The sequence below is a fragment of the Lemur catta genome, chromosome 2 (assembly GCF_020740605.2).
Source record: "Lemur catta isolate mLemCat1 chromosome 2, mLemCat1.pri, whole genome shotgun sequence".
NCBI lineage: Eukaryota > Metazoa > Chordata > Mammalia > Primates > Lemuridae > Lemur > Lemur catta.
Window position 1 is genome coordinate 29093883 of NC_059129.1, and position 16178 is coordinate 29110060.

The window sequence follows — 16178 nt, forward strand, 5'->3', positions numbered from 1 at the left end:
TCAGGTTTCTTTGAAAAGAGCCAAACTGTATGAATTGTAATACTCTGCTTTTATCAAGCATCCCCTTCTGTATTTATTTTTTTTACAACATACAAAAGTAATTATGTGCTTTTTTCACAGCATTGCAGTCCCCCAAAAGACCACGCAGCCCTGGGAGTAATTCAAAGGTTCCTGAAATTGAGGTCACTGTGGAAGGTAGGGGCCATCTCCTGGCATCACCTTTTGATTCTTCAGTTCACTACCTGTATTTTTATGTAAATGAGCTTTTACAAAAAAACCCTAGGTTTACATATGAATAGCTACCTGTGATAAAGCTAAATTTCTGAATGTTTCTAATTGAAATTTTGAAAACCTCTACCTGAAAACAGATAACATGATTGTTAGGGTGCAAGCTTGGTGCAGGCAGGTTTTGAGAATGATTTCTCCAGACAAGGATTAGGGTGGAAAGAAGAAAAGTCTGTTTTACTTCTTCCAAAAAAAAGAGCCAACAGAGAAGTGAAAAAGAGGGAGATAATGTCGACAGAGAGAACCAGGTATTCAGGCCTTTGATTTAGGAGTTGAAACAGGGTGAAGATGATTTATGGCTGTAACCAAATTAACAGGGCACTGCTGCATCCACCTCTTCTCTCTGGCTGCCTTCTTCCCTTTGGAGACGGGCTTATCGCTGATGATTGTGGTCTCCTCATTGACTCTGCCCCCAGGACAGGAACTGAGGCCTGTAGCTCACAATTCCCCCCCACCACCCCCCACTGTGCCTACTGGAACTCTTCTGGGCTGTGAAAAGCAAATTCTAAAACTGCAGTTTTGGGAGAATGTAAAGAGAAAGATTTACATTTCCTTTCTGTGTATTGGGCTCTTTTCAGATGCTGTGAAAGTGGACCTGGCAGGAGTGCCTGTCAGGGAGGGAGGGGGGAGAGGGAGAAAGCTCATATGATGGATTTTAGCCCTTATTGAAAAACTGTGAGTTAATAATGTTTCTGTTACTTCGCTAGCAAGCAAGGCCCTCCTTTCATGGATCATAAATTGATGAAGAAAATCCCTAAAATGCTTTTCTTTCCTAATACGAAAGTAAGGGTGCAGAGTAACATGGAATTTTTTTCTCATCTTTTTTTCTCCCTCTTCATTTTTCCTGCTCCTTTCAGGAAGAAAGTTTAGGGGTGGTTTTAAATAGCAGTACCTTGGGTTAAAGTAGTTCTGCTACATGCTCAGATTAACCTTCTTCTCTCCACACCCATTGGGTCTGCAGGATTTTCAACTTTTCAGGTTCACACTATTAAAATACTTCATATAATACCGTAGACAGTCCTCAACCAGCTGTTGAGTGTGGATATTTCTTCTTGTCTCTTCTTAAGTACAGAAGGAAATAACTGCCTTAGGATATTTCTCTAGGTCTTAGGTTTCAAGTTTGGTAATAAACGTTAGCAGTGCTGCTGTTTAGTGGCGCAGTTACCTCGTGTAGAGAACCTGTTTCCTCACCTGAAAGCAACAGGCAGCCTTGAGCAACTTACAGACACCATCCACCACATGAACTATCTCTGTTCAGAAATGCCAAGAATTAAAAATACATTCAGTCCTTTATTTATACACAAGCTGCCATCCTTTCCTGAAGGAGCTACTTGTAAAGTACATGTGGTGTTTTTTGTTTTGTTTTGTTTTGTTTTCTTTAGCAAAAAGATAATGCATAACCAGACAAACCTGGACCTGAATCTGTAGAGATTTGACCAATGTGAACAGTAACACTACATAAAAAAGTGAGGGTTACTTCTGAGGCGATAGGGACTGTGTTGAGAAGACTACATGTAAATTAGACCTTGCTGGGAGAGCAGAATTTAGCCAGGCAGAGCCACAGGAGGTCCCTTCCTGATAGAGGAGACCAACGTGAGTGACAGTGCTGATCAGTAAAGTCCAAGTGGTGGTGACAAGTAATCTATGTTCTAGAGGGAATGATTGGCACAAGGAAGACAGCGAACAAGTTCAGAAGGAAAGGGGGGAACAGTGTGGAGACAAGCCAGTCACAAAGCTGAATAACACATGCTTAGGTTAAGAGGCAGTGAAGAAGGTGTTTATCATTCGGTGATATATCTGCAAAAGCAGTAAGGGTGGCATAAGACAGTGGTGTGAAGCTCTGAAGAAGAGAGCTCGAGCCGGGTATGTAGCTCACATCTGTAATCCCCCTGCTCTGGGAGGGGCGGGGGGGATGACTTGAGGCCAGGAGTTTGAGATCAGCCTGGGCAACATAAAGACACCCCATGTCTATAAAAAATTTTTTTAAAAAAATTAGCTGGGCGTGGCGGCAATGCGCCTGTAGTCATAGCTACTTGGGAAACTGAGGTGGGAGGATCACTTGAGTCCAGGAGTTGGAGGCTACAGTAAGTAGGCTGTGATTGCACCACTGCACTCCTGCCTGGGTGACAGAGCAAGACCCTGTCTTCAACAGCAACAAAAAGATGGTAAGACTGGCTTCTTTGATTCTCTTAGTCTTTCCTTTATGGGTGCATGGTGACTGATGGAGCCCTCATCATCATTCAAGGCAAAGGAAGTGCAGCATCAGCCCTGCCTGTACCCTGTGTCAGGAAAAGCAACATGCCTTGCTAGAATCTCCTAGCCGATTTTTGCTCAAGGTTCTTGCTTAAAAAAAAAAAAAGATGAATTTAAAGTAATAAATTTTAGTATAGATTCTGAGACCAGAGTGATTGGATTCAAATCCAGGCTCTACCACTTAGGAAAATTCCTTAAACTCTCTGTTCTTCAGTTTGCACGTCTGTACAATGGGCATAAGCATAGTATTTAACTCTTTTTTTTTTTTTTAGACAAATTCAGGTGTCATTCACATATAATTCATCATTTTAAAATACATGATTCCTTGGTGTTTAGAATATTAATAATGTTATGTAGTTGTCACCACTAATTCAGGAACATTTTCATCATCCAGAAAGAAACTCATACCCATTAATAGTCACTCCCCACCTTCCCCCACCACCCAGCCACTGGTGACCATAAATTTCTGCCTAGTTGGGATATTTTGTATAAGTAGAATTGTACGACATGTGGCATAGCCTTTGTGAGATGAGTGGATTTGTACAATATTTGGTCCCTCGCGTCTGGCGTACTTCCTTTAGCATGTATTTTCAAGATTCATCTATGTTGTTGTAGCCTGTACCTCATACTCCCTTATTCCCTCCCCAATGTTTTAAAAAATTGTGGCGAGGCCGGGTGGAGAGGTTCATACCTGTAATCCTAGCGCTCTGGGAGGCCGAGGTGTGAGGATTGCTTGAGGCCAGGAGTTGGAGACCAGCCTGAGCAAGAGCGAGACCCTGTCTCTACTAAAAATAGAAAAAATTAGCTGGGCAACTAAAAATAGAAACAAAAAAATTAGCCGTGTGTGGTGGTAAGCGCCTGTAGTCCCAGCTACTTGGGAGGCTGAGGCAGGAGGATTACCTGAGCCCAGGAGTCTGCTGTGAGCTGGGCTGACCCCACAGCACTCTAGCCCGGGCAACAGAATAAGACTGTCTCAAAAAAAAAGAAATTTTTTGGCTAAACATACATGACATAAAATTTACCATTTTAACCATTTTTGTACAGTTCTGTGGCATTAAGTACGTTCACATTCTTGTGCAGCCATCACCACTGTACATCTCCAGAACTTTTTCATCTTCCCCAGCTGAAACTCTGTCCCCATGAAACACTGAGGACACATTCTCCTCCTCCCAGTGCCCGGCAGCTACCGTTCGGCTGTTGTGAATAATGCTGTCCTGAGCTTAGGAGCACAAAAATCTGCTGTAGTCCCCACTTTCATTTCTTTTGGGTATGTACCTAGAAGTGGAATTGCTGGATCATTTGATAATTCTATACTTAATTTTTTGAGAAGCCACCATGCCATTTTCCACAGCATTGCATAAGGGTTCTAGTTTCTTCACAAACTTGCCAATACTTCTTATTTTCTGTGGGTTTTTTTTTTTTGATAATAGCCATCGTGATGATGGATGTCCATTTCTTTGTATTAATAAAGAGCTTTCCGTGGTATGAATAGGCCACATTTTCTTTATTCACACATCACTTCATGGACATTTGGGTTTCCACATTTTCACTGTTATGAATAATAATACTAATATGAACATTCATATATGACATTTTGTGGGGTCATATTTTAAAATTCTGTTTAGCTTTTTGAAGTTTGAATTATTAAATATAAATAAATATGTTATCTAGAACAATTTTGCGTGGAAATGCAAATATTTAGCTTTTCTTGCTTTGCAGTGGAGCAAGCAAGGGAGACAAGGTAGGAGTGGCCTTTGGGTTGGGCAGTGAACCCATTTGTCACACAAGACAGTGTGTTTCCAAATTGGAGAAAATACCATCCTCAGGTTAAATCCCCACTCTGTGTACTTGTACTTTTCCTCTGTAGTTTTGGTTTCTGATTCAAAAGAAAAGCACTTAGGTCAGCAACGGTGAATGAAGAATGGTTTAGACTTGCCTTCACATGAGCCGTGAAGAGCTTTATATTGCTAAGCCTGTGCCGCAGACGGAAGGCTTTGTCCTGTAATAGACAGAGCTTTATGTTAGCTACGTATTGTCTAACCAGTGCTACAAATGGACTCTGAATTTACTTTGTATTCGTTAAAATACCATAACATAGTTGTGAGTACTTTGAGGTGTTTTAAGTAGAGTTTTGTCCAAGTCCAGGACATTTTTGTCCAGAAGTTAGTGATAGAAGGGACATACCTTTTCTCTTATTAATAAATCTCTTTCAAATTATACATGTTTATAACTGGAATTTCTCATTACTTGAAAAATATTTTTAGGTATAATTTTTATGCAGCAGAATGCACCCATTTTAGCTGTACACCTTGAGTTCTGAAAACTGTTTGCACCCCTGCACCACCACTCAAGTTTACGTACAGAACCTCTCCAACAGCCGGAGGCTCCACATTCCTCAGCAGCCGCTCCTGCCCTCCCCTGGCTGTGGGCAAGCCTTGGTCTGGTTTTTGTTTCCATAGGTTACTCTGGCCTATTCTAGAATTTCATATAAATGGAATAATGGTGTATGTACTCTTTTTTAGTTGGCTTCTTTTGCTCAACATAATGTTTTTAGATGTATCTTTGTTGTTACATATTTCAGTATTTCCTTTTATTGCTGAGTGTTCTTCCCTTGTGTCGATTGACCACATTTTGCTTATACATTTATTTGTTAATGGATGTTTGTATTTTCAAGTCGTTGACTAGTAAACATGCCGTGAACCTTCGTGCACAAAGTGTGGCATAGGCTTTCCTTCTCTTTGGTGGGTATTTAGGAGTACAGTCACCGGGTTTTGACTTTTAAAAAACCTGCCTAACAGTTTTCCAGAGTGCTTATACTTTACACTCCTACCTGGAACGTGAGGATTCCAATGGCCTCATATCCTCATGGTACTCAGTATTGGTATTCTTTTTAATTTAGCCGTCCTAATGGATGTATATTGTTTCCTCACATAAGTATAAACCAGAATGCCAGTTTATTAATTTAATGTAAGAATAAGATTTTCCCGTGAACTCAGTTGTGTCATCTGACCACGTTTCTTCTGTTCTTGCCCACTTGTGACTGAAAGTTTGCTTCGTGAGCCGGGAGCTTAGGCGGGAATGTTAGTTGGGTAACCTTAGTGGCCTTTTCTAAAACTGTGGTTGTGGAATGTTCTGATTGATCTGTGTGGATACACCTGCCAGGTAAACCAGGGTGTGACAGCTAACTGGTCCAGGGACCCTTGCTTTCATTACTATTCTATCTAAGGAAGCTGTGGTTGTTATTTAGGAGTTTTTGAATAAAGACTAGAATGCTGAGGCTTGACATTTTGTAGGGAATGGTGTGCTGTGTGTTTGCCATCACTTGCTCAGATTTATGAAATGGTTCATGCAATTCTTGTCCACAGTATGTTAGAGAGTACTGAGGAGCCAAACTCTGCAGGTCGGCATCCCAGCTCCACCACGTAGCATAATTAACGCCAAGTCACATAGCCCTGTTGGCCACCTCCTCCGTAGTTAAAGTGGATGTGGCAGCAGTACTGCCTGTGAGGAGTCAACCAGTGACTACATATAGCGTGCTTGGCACAGTGGCCAGTATGCACGGTTAGCTAGTAATAGTATTCTGCAAAAACTGTTAATGAAGCAGAACTCATTTATGTGAAGGTAGGCATTGGAAGTAGATACTCACCCCACAGGCGATTGAGGTGAAAGCCTAGAGCCCACAAAACATTTCTACAAATCGGGAAGTTGGAAGTTTCAGGATGTATCTTAAGAATGTTGGTTATACTCCAAAGAATTCAGATGAAACTTCTCTTTAGTTTTACAATATCTTGGCTCCTTTGTTCATACTGTTAAAAATAGCTTACTTTAGATTAAAATGCTTACTGTTCATAAGCATTAGCTGTTCCCACATAAAAAACTTCAAGTTCTGGGGTTTATATGCATAACTGGAATTAATACTCACTTTCATTTCATAGAAAACAACTGATAAACTATGACATTATTTCTAAGTTGTGTTAAGAATTCAATAAAAGCATAAGTCAGAGCCACTTGAAAATCCAAAGGAAAGCTTAATAGTAGGGATAGTGATACCTAAAGTTGTGTTTATGTTCAAGGGTTAAAGGAAAACTATGTAAGCAAACAGAGATAGCCAAAAGTTAGATGGTTCCAAAAGGGCATGGTGAAGCATTGGGTTTGCAGTATCTTAGATCAGCCAGAAAGCTGGTTGTCTTTTGGGTGGAAATGGTTTCGCAGAGTGTAGAACTGGAAATGGGAAGCTGGATGGAGGTCTGGAACCAGTGGGAATGCCCACGTTCATTTGAACTTAGGTTTGTTTTCCAGCACAGGCTGGACTTAGAGTGTGTCCTGGAGAAGCCACAAGTAGTGCTTAAGCATAATTAAATATGTGTTGATTATGATTTTTTTTTAATTCTCTTTCAGGCCCTAATAACAACAATCCTCAAACCTCAGCTGTTCGAACCCCTACCCAGACTAATGGTTCTAATGTTCCCTTCAAGCCTCGAGGGAGAGAATTTTCCTTTGGTAAATATGCATTTTATTTTTCTTTATGTCATCATTTTAAATAAAAGAAATGAATAGTGCTTTATTTTACCAGGTGAATTGTTTTTTTATTTGGTTAGTCAGTATGTATCTCAAAGATTAAAAGCACAGACTTCTGGGTTCAAATCTGAGGCTACTTACTACTTTATAACTCTGACCTGTTTTCCTTATGTGCGGAATGGTGATAACATTACTTCTGCATCATAGTGTTATTATAAGGATTATAAATATTAAGTCTTTTAAAATACTTAGAACCATAGCTGGTATGTGGTAGACCCTATAATTTTGAGGGGATGATTTTGAGGGGTTTTCATTTGTGTTTTATACTTTGTACTTAAAGGTGCACAATAAAATAAGATGAAAAATTCCTGCCCTTGTGAATGTTTCTTGGAAAGTATTACAGTTTATCTATGTTGTGTTTTTATGCAGAGGCCTGGAATGCCAAAATCACAGACCTAAAACAGAAAGTTGAAAATCTTTTCAATGAAAAATGCGGTAAGTTTATTTTGAAACATTATTGTTAAAATATGAGGTAGTTTTTTTATAAGTAGAAAAAAGAAGCAGAGTGGAATATTTAACATTTAAATGTTATTATCATTTGAAATGTTTGGCTTTTTGAGGCTGAATTTCATCATGCCTCCCATATTCTGTCCTGCGTGTGCGGCTGTTTTACAGGTGAAGCTCTTGGCCTTAAACAAGCGGTGAAGGTGCCGTTTGCGTTATTCGAGTCTTTCCCGGAAGACTTCTACGTGGAAGGCTTACCTGAGGGCGTGCCGTTCCGGAGACCGTCTACTTTCGGCATTCCAAGGCTGGAGAAGATCCTCCGAAACAAAGCCAAAATTAAGTTCATCATTAAAAAGTAAGTAAATTAAAATGAAACCGGTCGGGCCATGAATTGATACTGTTTGCCACTGGGAGGTGGGAACCTGGGTTCTCATTAATGGCAGGGCTAAATTAGCTCTAGAGTCAAAAAAGCTCTTTTTTAAGCTGTACTTTTGCATATGTTTTAAATTTTCCCTAATCAGTTAAAAGAAGAGAAGGAAGGCCTAGCATCCCAGAGAGGTAATAACTTCCTACCGCTACATCTACCCACAGTCGTGTTATTACTGGTGGATGCTGCTGGAATCTAAGCAGAGGTTCAGTTTTCTAAATACCTTTCCTTTTCTCAACTTAAAGAATATTTTAAATTTCTCCTGTATTTGCTGGAACATCTATGAATTGGGCTAATAATCAAAATAGGTAGTAATTGAAAATTAAAAATATATACTGATAATAATTATTTGAAATTAATTGAAATGAATTTTAGGTTTTATTTACTTGGTGTAAGGCTTACTTTTGAGTCACCCAGGTATCTGTCAAATAATCAACGCTGGCCTTGCTGAGCATAATGACCACCTTTTATGCTTTTGGCCAGGTCTGTGGAGAGTTGGCAGCAGTTAAGGCTTTTGGTTCTGCTTCTGAGTGAGAGACTGCTGGTTTTCACAGCTCGCCTTGTGTTTCCCTTCCCAAGTCTGGCACTGATTTTTTTCAGGATACAGCCTAACCTTGGGAAGAAGATGTCAGTAAAACTAGTGTGAGGAAGGGGGGTGCCTAGAAAGGGGTAGGATGGATGTTAACATCACAATTAGAATTTGTCTTTTTGGATGTATTCCTTTAGACAACCATTTTATTTCTATTCTTCCATTATTAAAAATTAAATATATACTTAAAGAATTACTGTTTTTTAAATCTTTTGCTTATTTGAGATTCACTGTTAGCTTTGTTATTGGGTTAGCACAGATTTTTTATTTTTTCTCTTTTGTTTCTAGGCCAGAAATGTTTGAAACGGCAATTAAGGAGAGCACCTCCTCCAAGAGCCCTCCAAGTGAGTGTCTTTGCTCTAGAAAACAAGCTGTTAGACATGTTTTGCAGGACTGGGCACGGTGACTCACGCCTGTAATCCTAGCACTTTGGGAGGCCAGGAGTTCAAGACCAGCCTGAGCAACACAGCGAGACCCTGTCGCTACAAAAAAACAGAAAAATCAGCCAGACGTGATGGTTCACAGCTGTGGTCCCAGCTAAGATGCTGAGTAGATCACTTGAGCCAAGGAGTTTGAGGTTGCAGTGAGCTTTGAGGATATACCACTGCACTGTAGCCCGGGCAACAGGGCATGATCCTGTCTCAAAAAAAATAAGAAGGAAAGAAATGCATTTGCAGTAGTGGTGGAAGAGCAAAACGGTGAAAAAAACAGTCTTTCAGGAAGCTTAACATCCTATTAAAATTACAAAACATACCCTGAGAAGAAACAACCCTGAACCAAGGTTGAGGCAAAATACTGTCTCATATAGTCTGGATTGTAAGCCTTTAGCTCCCTGATTCTTAGAGAAGATTTTGCCTTTTTTTTTTTTTTTACTACAAACTCTAATTTTAAATTTGTATTTTAAGGAAAAATAAATTCATCACCCAATGTTAATACTACTGCATCAGGTGTTGAAGATCTTAACATCATTCAGGTGACAATTCCAGGTATGATTTCTGCGCCTTTATCATAGTTTGTAGGGTCTCTTCAGTTTTTTCAGACTTTCTTAATACAGATTACAGGAGTTTGCATTAGTCATTCAGGGACATCAAATATACTTCGAGCTGCCTTGTACTCCTCTTTGGCCCCTGCAGAAGTTGCTAATGAAGTACAGTTTATGTCTAAACAGCTCTGGGTAGTTATTACACTTGGCATGAGCTAAACCCTGTTAACCATCCAGATGTCTAATCTGTTCCTTTAAGAAATCTATATAGAACATCAGGCAGCACAAATAAGGCTAAAGCATTTTCAGTTTAGTATTGTAATTTTAAACAATTTCAAACTTGATTAGTTCAAAATGTGTAAATACTCCTAAAATTACATAGATCTCCTAAAAATTTATTTGGAATTAAAAGTCATTATTGAGTCGGGCATGGTGGGATGTACCTGTAGTCCCATCTACTCAAGAGACTGAAGTGAGAGGATCGCTTGAGCCCAGGAGTTTGAGTACAGCCTGAGCAACATATCAAGACCCCATCTCTTGTTTAAAAAAAAAGTGCATTATTAAGTTTTGGCTTTTCTCTTACCTGTTTTAGACGATGATAATGAAAGACTGTCAAAAGTTGAAAAAGCTAGACAGCTAAGAGAGCAAGTGAATGACCTCTTCAGTCGAAAATTTGGTAAGTTTTACATTTGCAAAGTACATTTTGCAGTAAGCAAAGAGATCGTGTTTTAATAAGATCTTTTCAATAAGATGATGGTCAGGTCGTTATATTCCTCCTATAAAAAAACTAAAATAAAAAAGTATTTGGTTTTTGCTAAATTTCTTTAATAAGGAAACATTAAACGTTATGCTGTTGCTGGTCACTATCAAAGTTAATAGATTAAGGTTCATATTTAAGTTTGAAATATGCAAAGACATTAGTTTAAACTGCAGGGATAGTCTTTTAAGTAAATGTTACTCTCGTGCTTTTTTCAAATACTTCTTAAGGTGACAAATTAATCTGTGCTTTTATGCTATTTGTCTCATAGGTGAAGCTATTGGTATGGGTTTCCCTGTGAAAGTTCCCTACAGGAAAATCACAATCAACCCTGGCTGTGTGGTGGTTGATGGCATGCCTCCTGGGGTGTCTTTCAAAGCCCCCAGCTACCTGGAAATCAGCTCCATGAGAAGGATCTTAGATTCTGCTGAGTTTATCAAATTCACAGTCATTAGGTAAGTTAGAGTTTCTTACTTAGTCACAAAAACATATCTGGAGATCATGAGGCTAAGCCATTTTCTAAGGTGCAGTCGTGTGTAGTAATAGAATCAAGGTTACCATGTAATGAAATGAACAAATAAAGATACTTGTTTGTTTATTTATTTATTTATTTTTTGAGGCAGAGTCTCACTGTGTTGCCTGAGCTAGAGTGCCATGGCATCAGCCTAGCTCACAGCAACCTCAAACTCCTGGGCTTAAGCAATCCTACTGCCTCAGCCTCCCGAGTAGCTGGGACTACAGGCATGCGCCACCATGCCCGGCTGATTTTTTCTATATATTTTTAGTTGTCCAGCTAATTTCTTTCTATTTTTAGTAGAGACAAGGGTCTCGCTCTTGCTCAGGCTGGTCTTGAACTCCTGAGCTCAATCTGCCCGCCTCGGCCTCCCTAGTGCTAGGATTACAGGCGTGAGCCACCGCGCCCGGCCTAAGATACTTGTTTAGTTACTATAATACTAGATTCTCTCCTACCTAGCTATTTTAATTCTTCAGTTTCTAAGGCAAAGAGTTGGCAAATAACGGCCTGTGGACTCAATCTGGCCTGCTACCTGTTTTTGTAGTCTTAGAAAAATACAGTTACGTCCAGTTGTTTATGTATTACCCATGGCTGCTGTCTTGTTCCAGTGTACAGTTGAGTCGTTGGGACAGAGACAGCATGGCCTGCAAAGCCTAAAATATTTACTCTCTGGCACTTTACAGAAAAATTTTGCCAGCCTCTGTCTTACAGTGGCTCAGCAAGGGCTCCAGGCCTGATAAGGATTCAGTTCCAAGTCAGTCATTTCTCAGCCAAGTCACTTCTGTTTACTTGTCTGTAAAATGCAGGTGACAATTTGTTCCTAACAGTGAGCTCCTTGGCCACAGAGTAGGAATGATGATTATACCTACCTCTAACTGCATTATGAGATTTATTCATTAATATCTCCTTATCACAGTAAGTGACATCTACCCAAGCAGAAATCCCAAGTTATCTTCATTCTTCTCAATTCCAACCCCCTAAAACCTTAGCTACCACTAAGTCTACCCAATCAGTGGATTGACAAGTTCCTGCTGTCTCTTGTACAAATCCTTTAGGACCAGCACCCAGAAATCGCTGCTTTATTACCTTCTTGAGGCTTGTTCTCATGCACTCATCTTCCCCCAAGCCTCTTTCCCTAAAGATCCCGTATTTCTGTCCCACTAACCATGGCCATTCTCTACACACTTCCCAGGGCACGGGCAGAAAGCCTTCTTCCCTTCCACCGTTTAACTAGATTTGCTCCCTTCCCTTCTCTGTGTCCCTACTTTTTGTTTTTCCTGTATCTATATATAACATTTTCTAGCAGTGTTCCACATGGGTTATCCATATGCATCTGGGTCTTCATAACATTATAAAGAAGTGGATACTGTTTCACAATAATGTAGTACATAAGTGACACAGGTTAAATGCTAGTTCAATAAATGAATATGCATGTAAATTCTTGTAGAGTAAAAATAAATTTTTATATTATACAAATTGTTTCTCTCTTTAGACCATTTCCAGGGCTTGTGATTAATAACCGTGAGTATTTCACGAAGTCTTTTTTTTCCCCCTGGGATGTGTGTGTGTGTGTGTGTGTGTGTGTGTGTGTGCGCGCGCTTGTGCATGCAAACGTGTATACATGCTTAACTGTGTTGCTTACCTACGTCAGTAACCATGCAAAGTAATTGTTTTAGCTCTCAGGAGAAAAACACCACGCACTTTCTAGATGTAAAACTAGTCAAATTTCTTAACTTCTCTTATCCTCAGCATACTCAATGATAAAATGATAATAGTACCCATTTTGTAGCATTTTAGAGCAGGTGAGGTCTTTTAGAGTATATGTAAAGTATCTAAAACAGGTCAGCAAGCTCCTGCCTCTTGTAAATAAAGTTTTATTGGAACATCATGATGCCCATTCATTTATGGCCAAATTGAGAGGTTTCAGCAGAGACTGTGTGACCCGCAAAGCCTAAAATATTTTCTAACTGGCTCTATAAGGATAAAGTTTGCAGACGTCTAACTAGAACAACGTCTGGACTATGTTTGTACTCAGCACATACAATCTATATTTATTATTATTGTGACTACTGTTATTTCTACTATTATATATTAAATAATTACTGTGCTGGAATTTAGTGACAAAGTATGTCATTTAATGTGATTGAACTTGCTGCTATTGATATTTAAGCATAGTACCTGGCACACATTGGGCTCTCAAATATTACTGAGTAAACATATGTAAGTGCCCTAATTCCTTAATTTGTAATTTTAAATAGTATTTTGAGCAAGATTTAATTATGCTAGCATGCTTTGTGTTCTATTAATGTTATTATTAAAAATTTACAAAGGTGAAAGTCATCCTTTTCTAATACCTTTAGAATTTCAGTATTTTTTTCTGATTGGAATTATTATTTTAACTCTTGAAGATCCATCTACATTGACTAATCAGAACTAATCAGTTTATTCATTGAAAAAGTAACCCTGCTCAGTGTCACGTTTAGGACTTTTTAGTGACCATGTTCAGGAAAAAGACGTCAGTCCTCGGTTTCCCCTCGAATTGGGAAGCCATGTAGCTATTCCCACCTGCTTCCCACTGTGGACTGTGTTCCTCGGCCTCCTTCACCCTCAGGATCATGAGTTTAGTCCTGTGTCTTCTGCTGGCAAGTTTTGAGTTTTACGTTAGTCATAAAATTTACTTGTTGCTTGTACCACAAACATGAGTGTTTTTTTTATAGGCTATTTTTAGTATACCCCTCTGTCTTGGTAGATATGTTATTATTTGGTGATATCAATAATTAAAGAGTTTGTGTTGGGTAGAATCATTTTTGTGACATTCAGCTTTTATCACACCAGGGAAACAAATCCCATGATAATTTTTTCATTGTGTCTTTTTTTATTAATCCCAGTTCATCTGTCTACTCTACAATTTCTTGTTTCCAAAGAACATTATGTTTTAAGCCTATTTGCCCTTGAATTTATGTTTAAAATGTTCAGTTTTGTTCTCATTCTTGTGCAGTAGTGTGTAATAGAGTTTATGGTAATTAGTATGAATTAGTGGTGTTGATGGACATACCAGACTCTTAACGTTTGCTCCCTTCTCATCGTAAGGAAGATACAGTGTCTGCTATGGCAGAGTTGGAGCATCAGGATAGCAAATGTATGTTAAAATACTTTTCAGTGTAACAACATGTCATTAAATTATTACTTAAACTAATCTGCTTTATTTTCAGAATTGGTTGATCAGAATGAGTCAGAGGGCCCAGTGATACAAGGTAAGTGAAGCAGCATAAAACAGAGAAACATCCCTGCTTGCACAATAGCATGGATCACATGTAATCGTGTGGCCTCACGTGCGCACAGCTGCCTCCCTTCAAGGGGACTCAGTTACACAGCATATACGCACTTATTCTTTGCGTTTGTGACGCATGTGTGTGAAAGCCTATACCAGCATAACTCAGGCTGTGGGTCCTAATTGAGAACCGTGGGCTGCAGGCCACGTGAACCTACTGTCCTAAGGCAGGAGTGACGTCAGGAACCCCAGGACTGATGGCGTAGAATGAAATGTCAGAGTAGGAAGGTTGGCTTTCTAACTAGACTCTTCATGCCGTCAGTTTCTAATGATTGCTGTAAATCAGTGAGCCAAATTGTGTTGGGTAGAAACATATGGACTGTGGTGTTTAACATTCTTTAAGCCTTTCTCTGGAGTGAAGTGAGAGCCTCAAACAGAGCGAGGAATGGGGGGAAAAAAGAAAAGTTCTTTGAAAAACAAGTGGAATGGGCTGCCACCCTGTGATTCATTGAAAGTAATGAAAGGCTATTATTAGAGTAGTCCACAGAAGGATGGGGGAAAAAAGGAACATCTTGCTTTCATGGTAGAGCGGTGTTAAGATTGTTATTTAAGACTTCAGTTGTATATGTGAACTTAATAATAACACATTTCAGAGAAATAGGAATTTGGAAGTATAGTTGGTTAATTGTGTGTTTCAAGACTCTGTGGCTGTTGTTTTATCTTAAACTTGTGCTTTGTGTACAAAGTCTGGTGGGTTTCTCCCATCTTCCTTCTTATAGGTTCTTTAATTTAAAGCAACTTTTGAACGCTGTTCAAATAACTCTCCATATGTTTTCCTTTAGAATCAGCTGAGCCAAGCCAGTTGGAAGTTCCAGCAACAGAAGGTAAAAGGGTAGTTCAGTTGTGAAAATCTGACATTCTTTAAGGTTTTTATTAGGACAAAGGATTAATTCTGTTTTTAAATCTACGTCATTAGACCTCTATGGTGGTTTTGTTCTTTTGGGTCTGGGTGAATTGGATTTGCAGTTTATGCTGTTGAGATGACTCAGGGCTTATTTTGCTCCATTTTCCCCAGATGACTCTTGGTGAATTCTTGAATGTCAGTTGAGTGACTACTGTATAACCTAGATAGTGCACATCCTCTACGTATTATACATACAAATAATATGACATTTGTTGCTTGGAAAACATAAATAACAAATTTAGAATTTATGGTAAAGAAACATTGTTCTCTCTCTAAAAATGTCTTTTTTAGTATTTTGTAATTCTTATTAAATAATAACTTAATAAATTGTTTTTCATGAGTGGATTTATAACTGAGTAGGTTTGCATTCATAGTGCAAGTAATTGATACCATTTTGTTTCTTTTGATAGAAATAAAAGAGACTGATGGAAGCTCTCAGATCAAGCAAGAACCAGACCCCACGTGGTAGACCTCTTTCCTCCTAGGGTAAATCAGCTTCTGTGTCGGGGTTGCCATGCGGGGTCCGTCTGAGCCCACCTGCATATTCATTAGCTCGTGTAATTTCCCTGCTTTAGCCATGAGATGGCTGGCCCCGCCTTCAGAGGATGCGGTATCCAAGTATAAGCCTTACTGGATGGTTTGAGCTAGAAGATTCAAGCAGAGAGATTTTTCTTGAATTCATATATATCACTCAGTCAAAGATGTAAAAGCACTTTTGCCTTAACAGGAGAATGTTTTGTTTCTAATCTATAGAGTAAACCTTGTCCTCCTCATTGGAAATCACTGAGTCAGTACCATTACATTGACTTTATCCTTTAACAGTGATACTACTACCTGCATAGTCAGACTGACCTGCAAATCCAGTGTTCACCTTGCATAACTGAGTTACAAGTCTGAGCCTCTTATTTCAGATTTCTCACACTTGGCCAGGTAATTAATAGTAGGGGTAGCTCTAGACCAAGAGTCCAACAAACTTGACTCTCAAGTCCTGTTGAACCTCCCTGAGCCTGAGCTGTTTAATGTTTTCATGATAATGACAGGATACAGCTTGACCTTAGTTGGTTCTGGTCTACACCTTGACAATGGATGTTTTTATCCAGACATTTTTGCTGTA

General features: G+C 39.2%; 1 protein-coding gene across 8 annotated transcripts in view; it reads left to right on the forward strand.

Annotated features, from left to right (window-relative positions):
* The window catches only part of GTF2I (general transcription factor IIi), a 102438-nt gene that overhangs the window by 84977 nt on the left and 1283 nt on the right, over positions 1–16178 (forward strand). For all 8 annotated transcript variants that reach the window (XM_045543158.1, XM_045543163.1, XM_045543160.1 and 5 more), the window contains 12 exons: positions 121–195; positions 6937–7038; positions 7486–7551; positions 7732–7915; positions 8865–8920; positions 9482–9562; positions 10151–10234; positions 10587–10770; positions 12322–12350; positions 14042–14083; positions 14943–14984; positions 15475–15550. In XM_045543158.1, the coding sequence (XP_045399114.1) occupies positions 121–195; positions 6937–7038; positions 7486–7551; positions 7732–7915; positions 8865–8920; positions 9482–9562; positions 10151–10234; positions 10587–10770; positions 12322–12350; positions 14042–14083; positions 14943–14984; positions 15475–15533 (1004 nt within the window). In that variant the 3' untranslated portion in view covers positions 15534–15550. The remainder of the gene's footprint in view (positions 1–120; positions 196–6936; positions 7039–7485; positions 7552–7731; positions 7916–8864; positions 8921–9481; positions 9563–10150; positions 10235–10586; positions 10771–12321; positions 12351–14041; positions 14084–14942; positions 14985–15474; positions 15551–16178) is intronic.